This window comes from Mustela nivalis (assembly GCF_964662115.1).
Source record: "Mustela nivalis genome assembly, chromosome: 3".
In the NCBI taxonomy this organism is placed as follows: domain Eukaryota; kingdom Metazoa; phylum Chordata; class Mammalia; order Carnivora; family Mustelidae; genus Mustela; species Mustela nivalis.
The window spans coordinates 151,576,520-151,587,318 of record NC_139022.1 but is presented as its reverse complement, the minus strand read 5'-3'; the positions used below and the strand labels follow the sequence as shown (position 1 = coordinate 151,587,318).

The 10,799-nt window shown below is 38.7% G+C and overlaps 1 protein-coding gene across 1 annotated transcript in view; it reads right to left on the bottom strand.

Annotated features, from left to right (window-relative positions):
- The window catches only part of CPLANE1 (ciliogenesis and planar polarity effector complex subunit 1), a 141,342-nt gene that overhangs the window by 12,232 nt on the left and 118,311 nt on the right, over positions 1-10,799 (bottom strand). The window contains exons 45-46 of the mRNA XM_082724195.1: positions 10,315-10,345; positions 9,394-9,525 (exon numbers count right to left, since the gene is read on the bottom strand). Of these exons, the coding sequence (XP_082580321.1) occupies positions 9,394-9,525; positions 10,315-10,345 (163 nt within the window). The remainder of the gene's footprint in view (positions 1-9,393; positions 9,526-10,314; positions 10,346-10,799) is intronic.

The window sequence follows — 10,799 nt, the reverse complement described above, 5'->3', positions numbered from 1 at the left end:
AAACCTGCTTTTCCTTCTGGAAATGTGGATTTGGAATGTTCTAGGAAGAGGCTGCCTACTCAACCAGTCCCCAAGAAAAACTCTGGGAACTGAGGCTCTATAAATGAGTGTCTGTGGTGGACATTATCTCATGTGTGCTGTCACAAACTGCCGCTGAAGGAACTGTGTCCTGTTGAGACCACACTGGGAGAGGTTTCTTAGGAACCTGTGCCTGGTTTCCCTCAGGATTCGCTGCATGCACTCCATTCCCCTTGCTGGTTTTCTTTGAATTCTCTTGTAATAAATTGTGAGTATGACTCTGTGAGTTCTCTAAGTCCTCCCAGTCAATCAGTGGACTTAAGGTGATCCTGGGGACCCCTAACACAGGAGCAAATCCACACTGGGACTGTAGTCTGACAGCTGTCCCCACTTCCTCTGGCTCGTGCCCTCACAGGTGTTTCTCCCTCACAGGTGTTTCCCCAAATAAATCTCTAGCTCACCTAAATCTCATTTTAGCATTTGCTTCTGGGATGACCTAAATCTAATGTGCCAATGAATATTAGTGAATATTCTCCTAACACCTTATAACAACTGAAACTACATTCTCTATCTTGCCAAAGAAATCCCCATCAACTCAGTCACTCAAATAGAAAATCATTCTCACTTCCTCCAGGTTTACTCATGATTATTACCCCACACGCTCCATTCTGAACCCCTTCATCTTTAGACTACTAAGTAAGACCTCCCGTTGGCTCCCATTTCTAGTTTAAAGCCCTTTGCTGACCGCTTACTGCTTACAGATAAGAAATGGGTGACTTTGGTCCCGAATCTACAGCCAGCACACCCAGCCAGACCCTCTCTCTCCTTCTACGACATAACTCCAGTCACATCTAATTCCCAGCCCACTTCTGATCATCACTCCTTGGTATTTTATATTCTTGCTGTCTCAAATACCCTTTCTATTATTTATAAGCAACACGAATTTCTATTTGTGCTTTGAAATACAGCTCAAACACAGTAACTAGTGAAGCTGCTGCATTGGACTGACTCTCCCCACAGACTCCCATAGCACACTGATATAATCTGGCCTTATGTCACACTGTTTTTATAGTTCTATCTCCCTTCAAAAATACAAACCATATTTTTATTCTAAACTTGATATTTAATACATTACTGATGAAATATTCATAACATTCGTAAGGTTGACTCTCTTATATAAACAAGCCAAGAGGTATATGTATCCCAAGGAAGCATGAGTAGAAGAGCCAGACTTTATTCTATCAGGAACCAGCTCTTGGATCACACGTTGCAAGGAAAAAAAAAATTTAACCTAATACTCTAAGAAAAGGCTATTAAATATGTATTCTAAGGATTAATATTGAGGGCAAAGTATTACGGGGCGCCTGGGTAGCTCATTTGCTTAAGCGGCTGACTCTTGATTTTGGCTCAGTTCATGATCTCAGGGTCATGAGACTGAGCCCTGCATCAGCCTCCACGCTCAGCTCAGAATCTGCTTGTCCCTCTCCCTCACCCTCTATCCCTCCCCCCCACTTGCATGCATGTACACACACACACGTTTTCTCTCTCTCTAAAAATGAATGGGTAAATAAAATGTTAAAAAAAATCTTTAATTACTTCTAAAAAAAAAGGATTAAATTTATGTTGTACTTAAAATGATAAGAGCTTCCAGGGAAGAGTAGGAGAACCCTAAGGCCATCTCATCCCACGGACATGACTAGATATCACTCATATCAGTGTAAATAACCCAGAAAATGATAAAAAACTGGAAGAACAAACTCCAACCACAGCTAAATGTAGAGAAGATGCCATATCAAAGAGGGCAGGAAGGGTGGAGACTCAGTCAGAGGCGAAATGGAACCACAGGACTGTCTGCTGGAGGGAGGGATGCTGCGGGCATGGAGTAGAAACAGACCCTCACTCTGAGGAGCCCATACAGGAAAGATGAATCCTCATAACATTTGGCTTTGAAAACCACAGGGGTTGAATTCTGCAAGTTCTTATAATCAGAAGGACTTAAAACCTGGAACTTTAAAAATAAGCAGGCTCAGGTCTGGGAAAGCCTGGAGAGAGAGAGGAAACTGAGTCCCTGTTCTTAGTGAGAACAAGAGACAGCCCTCTGGGATACAGCAGAGAAGCAGCAGTTTGAAAATCGCCTGGGACATAGGGGAGGGAGGTCTGTTTACTAGCCTCAAAGCATGTATTGGAGGGGCAAGGATCTTTGGGAGACTTCTCCAAGAACAAAAGACCTGGCAGCCACTATTTATGTCCCCTGCCCCCTAGTCTAGACACAAGGACACTGGGAGGAACAGCACAACACTGACACCTTCTAACTAACTTGCCAACAGTACACCTGCTCCCATGTTTTCCTGCAGACCCATCGCCTCCAGTCAGGATTCCAACTTGCCTCCAATAGCAAACCTATTCACATCATGATAACCACACACATCCCAGCCCAGTGCTCTCCTGTGGACTTGGCTCCTCCAATACGCTCTTGGCCAGAGACCATTGAAGCCGTGCAACAAGCTTGGTGTGTGCAAGCGGCTCCAACAGGAGCCAGCAGCACTCCAAAGTGACTCCTGCTCCAGGGAGAGAGAACCACACACAGTGATCAGACTGCAGCCCCAGTGGTGGGGTAGAGGCAGACAGGGGATCTGATTATAGGACCCGCCCACCAACAAAAGCTTCTCTGGGGACAACAAAAGGAAAGTGCCCTGCACTTTGGTGCTCCTGCATCTCTCGCAAACACTTGGTCTGACTCAACTCAAGCCCAAGGAGACCCCAGACTGGCCCACTAACAACCCAGGGACCACACCCTGTCCACAACAGGTAAAGAAAGACATTATAGATAACTGGACTGAAGGAAAAAGTGGCTCAGCCACAACATCAGGGCACGTGCAACACACAGAGGAGATGCCCCTGAAGCACCAGGTGCTGGTGATCAGGGCCACTGCACTGCAGGGCATGACAACACGTTGTCTTCAGAAGGCCACTACTTGCAAGGTGGGAGATAGAGCTGACTTCCCTAACACAGAAAAACAGTTACAGAGAGTTAGACAAAATGAGGACACAGAGGAATATGTCTCAAATGAAAGAACAGAACAGAGTCACAGGAAGAAACTTATGTGAAATGGACATAGTAATATGACTGAAAGAGAACTTAAAATAGTGGTCAAAAAGATGCTCTCTGAAAAAAAGAGTGAAGGACATCAGCAAGACCCTTAACAAAGAGATGGAAAACATAGAACCAATCAGAGATGAATAACCCAATAAATGAAATTAAAAACACAGCAGATGGAAAGAATAGTAGACTAGAGGACATAGAAAAATGGATCAACAACTTGGAGGACAGAATAATGGAAAGCAGTCAAGTTGAACAGTAAGAGAAAAAAAAGTAATACAAAATAAAAACAGTCTTCGGGCCTCAGCAACACCATCAAGTGTAATAACATTTGCATTACAAGGATCCCAGAAGGAGAAGACAGAGAAAAGGGAGCAGAAAATTTACTTCGACAAAATAGTATCTAAAAACTTCCCAATGCTGGAGAGGGAAACAAATTCATATCCAGTAGGCACAGAAATCCCCCAAAAAAATCATCTCAAGGAGGTCCACACCAAGACACAAAGTAATTAAGATAGCAAAAAGTAGTGATAAAGAGAATTTTTAAAGCAGCAAGAGAAAAGAAAATAGTTACATACAAGGAAAACCTCATAAGGCAATCATATGATTTTTCAGCAGAAACAGGGCAGGTCAGAAAAAAGTGCAATGATGTATTCAAAGGGCTGAAAGGAAAAAAAAACCCTGCAGCCAAGAATACTCCATTCAGCAAGGCTATCATTCAGAATAGGAGAGATAAAGAGTTACCCAAACAAACAAAATTTAAAAGAATTCATGACCACTAAACCAGCCTTATAAGAAATGTCAGGCGCCTGGGGGGCTCAGTGGGTTAAGCCCCTGCCTTTGGCTCAGGTGATCCCGGAGTCCTGAGATTGAGTCCTACATCAGGCTCCCAGCTCCATGGGGAGTCTGCTTCTCTCTCTGACTTCCCCTCTTATGCTCTCTCACTCTGTCTCTCTCTTTCTCTCAAATAAATAAATGAAATCTTAAAAAAAAAAAAAAAAGAAAGAAAGAAAAATGTTAAAGGAGACTCTTCAAGTGGAAAGGAAGAACTGTAAGTAGGAGTAAGAAAAGTAGGAAGTCCAAAAATAATAAAAATAAGTATATGTATAAAAATCAGTCAAGGAACTCACAAAATAAAAATAAAAGGATGTAAAGTATAACACCATACACCTAATACATAGGAGGTGGGAAGAAGAGTAAAGAATGGGTTCAAACTGAAGCACCTGCCAACTTCATATAGACTGCTATATGCATAAGATGTTACATACAGGGGCGCCTGGGTGGCTCAGAGGATTAAGCCTCTGCCTTCAACTCAGGTCATGTTCTCAGGGTCCTGAGATCAAGCCCCACATCAGGCTTCCTGCTCAGCAGGGAGCCTACTTTCCCCCTCTCTCTGCTTGCTTCTCTGCCTACTTGTGATCTCTGTCAAATAAATAAACAAAATATTAAAAAAATAGATGTTACATACAAACCGAATGGTAACCACAAATGATAAAGCAATAACAGATATACAAAAATAAAAAGAAAGAAATCCAAATATATCACCAAAGTCAGCAAACCATGAGAGAAGAGAGCAAAAGAAAGAAATAGAGAAGCAGCACAAACACAACCATAAAACAAGTAACAAAATAGCAATAAGTACATATCCATCAATAATTACTTTGAATATAAATTGACAAAACACACCAATCAAAGATACAGGGTAACAGAATGGATAAAAAAGCAAGACCCATCTATATGCTGCCTACAAGAGACTCATTCCAGACCTAAGAAACATGCAGACTGAAAGTCAAGGGATGGAAAAGAATTTATCATAAAAATTGGAAGCAAAAAGAAAGCTGGGATAGCTTATAAAATACATATAAAAGCTTATAAAATACTTACAAAAGACAAAATAGGCTTATTTTTTCCTTTTATCTAAGATTTTAATTATTCACTTGAGACAGACAGAGATATATATAGAGAGAGAATAAGCAGGGGAGAGGGAGAGGGAAAAGCAGACTCCCCATCAAGCTGGGAGCATGACATGGAGCTCAATCCCAGGATCCAGAGATTATGACCTGAGATGAAGGCAGGTGCTTATCATCTGGACCACCCAGATGCCCCCAAAATAAACAAAACTTATAACAAGAGACAAAGAAGGACACCATATAATCATAAAGGGAAGAATCCAACAAGAAGATACACAATTGTAAATGTTTATGCACCCAACATGGGAGCACCTAAATACATAAAGGAGTGAATAACAAACACAAAGGAAGTAATCAATAGTAATACAGTAATAGCAGGGGACTTTACATCCCACTTACATCAGTGAATAGATCATCCAAACAGAAAATCAAGAAAACAGTGGCTCTGAATGACACTCTGGACCAGATGGATCTAACAAATATATCCAGAACATTCCATCCTAAAACAGCAAAATACACATTCTTTTCAAGTACACATGGAAAATTCTCCAGAATAGATCACATATTAGGCTACTAAACAGGTCTTAACAAATTAAAAAAGATCAAATTCATACCATGCATCTTTTCTGACCACAACAATATGAAACTAGAAATCAACCAGAGGAAAAAATCTGGAAAGAGCATAAATACATGGCAGTTAAATACAATGCTTCTGAACAAGGTCAACAAAGAAATCAAAACATACATGGGATACATATGAAAGTGAAAACACAATGGTCGCAAGTCTTTGGGATGTAGCAAAAGCTGTTCCAAGATAGAATTTTATAGCAATATAAGCCTACCTCAAAAAGGAAGAAAAATTTCAAATAAACTCCTAAAGGAACTAAAAAAAGAAGAACAAACAAAACCCAAAACCAGTAGAAGGAAGGAAATTACAAAGATTACAGCAATAATAAAGAAACAGAAACTAAAAATCAAAAGACTAGATCAATGAAACCAGAAGTTGTTTTTTTGTTTTTACGATTTTATTTATTTACTTGAGAGAAACAGTGAGAGAGAGCACGAGAGCAGGGTGAGGGGCAGAGGGAGAAGCAGATTCCCTGCTGCAGGGGGCCTGATGTGGGGCTCAATCCTAGCACTTCGGGACCATAACCTGAGCCGAAGGCAGACACTTAACCAACTGAGCCACTCAGGTGCTCCCAGAAGCTGGTTCTTCAAAAAGATCAACAAAATTGATAAAACTTCAGTCAGATTCAACAACAACAACAACAACAACAACAACAAAAAGAGAGAGAGACAGAGAAAAAGATAACTCAAATAAACAAAAGGAGAAATGAAAGAGGAGAAACATAACCATCACCACAGTAAGAGAAAATTATATGCCAACAAACTGGACAACCAACAAAAGAAAGGGAAGAATTCCTAGAAACATAAAACCTCCCAAAACTGAAACAGGAAGAATTGGAAAATTTGAGCATACTGACTACCAGCAATGAAATTGAATCTATAATCAAAAAACTTCCAACAAGGGACACCTGGGTGGCTCAGTTGATTGAGCAACTGCCTTCGGCTCAGGTCATGATCCTGGAGTCCTGGGATGGAGTCCCACATTGGGCTCCCTGCTTGGCGGGGAGTCTGCTTCTCCTGCTGACCTCTCTACTCTCATACTCTCTCTCTCTCAAATAAATAAATAAAATCTTAAAAAAAAAAAAAAAAGAATTCTCCTAGGGACTCTTTCAAGTCCCCCATACTTAAAAAAACAAAAACAAAAACAAAAAAAACTTCCAACAAACAAAAGTCCATGACCAGACAACTTCACAGATAAATTCTACCAAACATGTACAGAAGAGTTAGTATGTCTTCTTCTCAAACTATTCCAAAATATAAAAGAGGAAGGAAAGCTTCCAAATTAATTCTATAGGGCCATCATTACCTTGATACCCAAACCAGATAAACATACTACAAAAAAAGAGAACTACTATTGCACCTGGGTGGCTCAGTTGATTAAGTATCTGACTTTTGATTTCAGCTCAGGTCATGATCTTGGGGGTTGTGAGAATGAGTCCTGCATTGGGCTCCATGCTCAGCGGGAGTCTGCCTAAGATTCTCTCTCTTCCTATCCCTCTGCCCCTCCCTGTCATGCTTTCTCTCTAAAATAATAAATAAACAAATCTTTAAAGATTTTTTTTTTAAATTTCACAGACAGAGATAGACAGAGATAGGCAGAGAGGCAGGCAGAGAGAGAGAGAGAGAGGGAAGCAGGCTCCCAGCCGAGCAGGAAGCCCTATGCAGGGCTCGATCGCAGGACCCTGGGATCATGACCTGAGCCAAAGGCAGAGGCTTTAACCCACTGAGCCACCCAAGTGCCCCTAAACAAATCTTTATAAAGAGAGAAGTACAGGGCAATATCTCTGATGAACAGGTGCAAAAATCCTCAACAAAATATTAATTAGCAAACCAAAGTAATAATACATTAAAAAATCATTTACCACAATAAAGTGGGATTAATTCCAAGGACGTAAGGGTGGCTCAATATCTGCAAATCAATAAATGTGATACATCACATCAACAAGAGAAAGGATTAAAAAAAAAGATCATTTCAATGGATGCAGAAAAAACATGTGACAAAGTATAACATCCATGCATGACAAAAACCTTCAATGAAATAGGATTAGAGGAAACATACCTCAACATAATTAAGGCCATATAGGAAAAACTCACAGCTAATGTCATACTCAATGGTAAGAAACTTGAGAGCTTTTCCCCTAAGATCAGAACAAGACGAAGATGTCCATTCTCACCACTTGCATTCAACATAGTACTGGAAGTCCTAGCCACACAATTACACAAGAAAAAGGGAAAAAAGTATCCAAATTGGCAAGGAAGAAATAAAACTTTCAGTATTTGCAGAAGACATGATATGATATATAGGAAGTCCTACAGACTCCACCAAAAAACTAGAACTGATCATTGAATTCAGTAAGATGCAATCAATATATAGAAATTCATTACATTTCTATATACTAGTAATGAAGTAGCAGAAAAAGAAATTAAGAAAACAATCCTACTTATAATTACACCAGAAATAATAAAATACCTAGGAATAAATCTCACCAAGGAAGTGAAAGACCTTGTATTCTGAAAACTATAAAACCTGATAAAAGAAATTAAAGATTATGCAAACAAATGGAAAGATATTCCATGTTCATGGACTGGGAAACAAATACTGTTAAAATGTCCATACTACCCACAGCAATCTACAGATTTAATGGAGTCCCTATGAAAACATCAGTAGCATTTTTCACAAATGACCCCCCCAATGTGTATGGAACCACAAAAGACTCCAAGCCAAAGCAATCTTGAAAAAGTACAAAAGTGTAAAAGTATCACAATACCAGATTTCAAGATATACCACAATGCTGTAGTAATCAAAACAGTATGGTACTGGCACAAAAAGAGCCACACAGCTCAGTGGAACAGAACAGAGAGCCCAGAAATAAACACACTATTATATGGTCAATTAATTAATTAATTAATTGGCAAACAGGAAAGAATTTGCTATAGGAAAATATGGTTGCTTCAACAAATGGGTGTTGGGAAAACTGGACAGCAACATGCAAAAGAATGAAACTGGACCACCTTTTTACACCAAACAGAAAAATAAATTCAAAATGGATTAAGGACCCAAATGTGAGACCTGAAACCATAAAAATTCTGGAAGAGAACACAGGCAGTAATTTCTCTGACATGGATTGTAGCAACATTTTTCTACATGTCTTCTGAGGCAAGGGTAACAAACAAAAATAAATGACTGGGACTACATCAAAATACAAAGCTTCTGCACAGCAAAAGGAACAATCAACAAAACTAAAAGACGACCTACTGAATGGGAGAACGTATTTGCAAATGACATGTCTGATAAACGGTTCATATCCAAAATATATAAAGAATTTATACAATACCAAAAAAACCCCCAAATAATCCAATTTAAAGGTTGACAGAAGACATGAACAGACATTTCTCCAAAGAAGACATCCAAATAGACAACAGACACATGAAAAAAAAAATATATATGTATATATATATATAAAATAATGACAACAAAAATAAAAATAAGTGATGAGACTTTGGGAAAACTCCCAAGATATAGATGTGCTGCTGTATTAAATACACAAATCTGACTAATGTTGGAGAAAGGGAGTAATGACACATAAACATTCACAAAAAGTATTTATGAAGAAAATAACTAAGTTTTGTGTTTGTTTCATAAAAATCACATTAAAATATGGTCAATTTTTAATATTCCTGAACCATAAGCATTTTAACTCATTTAAATGAGTTAAAAATGATTTATTCAAGGATTACCTGCAGATACTCTTAGCTTGTTGTTCTGTTAAACCAAGCTCCTCCCTGGAAACTCCGTCTTTTGTTATAAGGTCCTCAATGATGTCTCCAATATCAGTTAACCCAGTCAGCTGGAGTGGATCTACTGAAACGCTTCATTTTCAAATCCAATTTGAGAAATATTAGTTAGTATCTACAGTGTAATTACATTAATCAAAAATGAACAAGTAAAGTTGAAAAAATGAACACGTAAAGCTATGTCCTCCAAGAGCATAAATGAACACAAAAATAATAAACACAGACCTAATGTTCCTTCTATTTTCCAGGAATCCTCAGCAAAAGTCTAATCATCAGTCATTGACGACTTCTTTTGTGCTCTTAAAAAAGTGAACCTGAGGGTTGCTGGGGGGAGGGGGGTTGGGAGAGGGGGGTGGGATTATGGACATTGGGGAGGGTGTGTGCTTTGGTGAGTGCTGTGAAGTGTGTAAACCTGGTGATTCACAGACCTGTACCCCTGGGGATAAAAATATATGTTTATAAATAAACAAACAAACAAATAAATAAAATAATAATAAACAAAAAAATATGAAAAAAAAAATAAATAAAATAAAATTCTTATAGGAAAAAAAAAAAAAAGTGAACCTACGGCTCAGGAGATAACCTCTACCTATCCTGCCTACTGAATACACACGCAGTAAAGGATGCAGCAAACGCAGTCTACTGCATTCTAATTACCTATGCTGAAACAAAACCATAAATGATATAATAAAGCAATCCTCAGCTTCTTAAAACATCCCATTCCCAATGAGAATTATATTCCTTTCAGTCCATGAAAAAATATGTAGTGTAGAAGCTCACATACACATGAACAACAGAGTTTCCAAAACACACAGTTTATACCCAATCTTAAGTAAACCTGTGAATTATTCTGAAGATATTTACCTCTCAAATAATTCATCACTGTTATTCACACCTTAAAAGAAGAGAAACATTATTAATAAAAATTTGGGGCCAATAATTTTTTTATACTGTCATCTATTAACCTCTTTAGAAATTATATAACCAGAAATTAAAATATTTTAAACCTCCAAATAGGTTTAAAGATATATATATGTGTAATTTATTTATCCTCCCCTTAAATGTACTATTTGGTAGTGTATACTCTGTATTTTCAGATGATTACTTTTCTATCCAGAATACTCTGAATACTTTAGACAGTACAGTTCTTCTTCTCTTAGTACACAGTTTGAAATACTAAAGTGTGGGGCGCCTGGGTGGCTCAGTCCTTAAGCATCTGTCTGGGATGCTCAAGGGTCCCAGGGATCCCAGGGTCCTGGGGCCTGCTTCTCCCGCTCCCACTCCCCATACTTGTGTTTCCTCTCTGTCTCTCTGTCAAATAAATAAAATAGAATTTAAAAAAATAAACA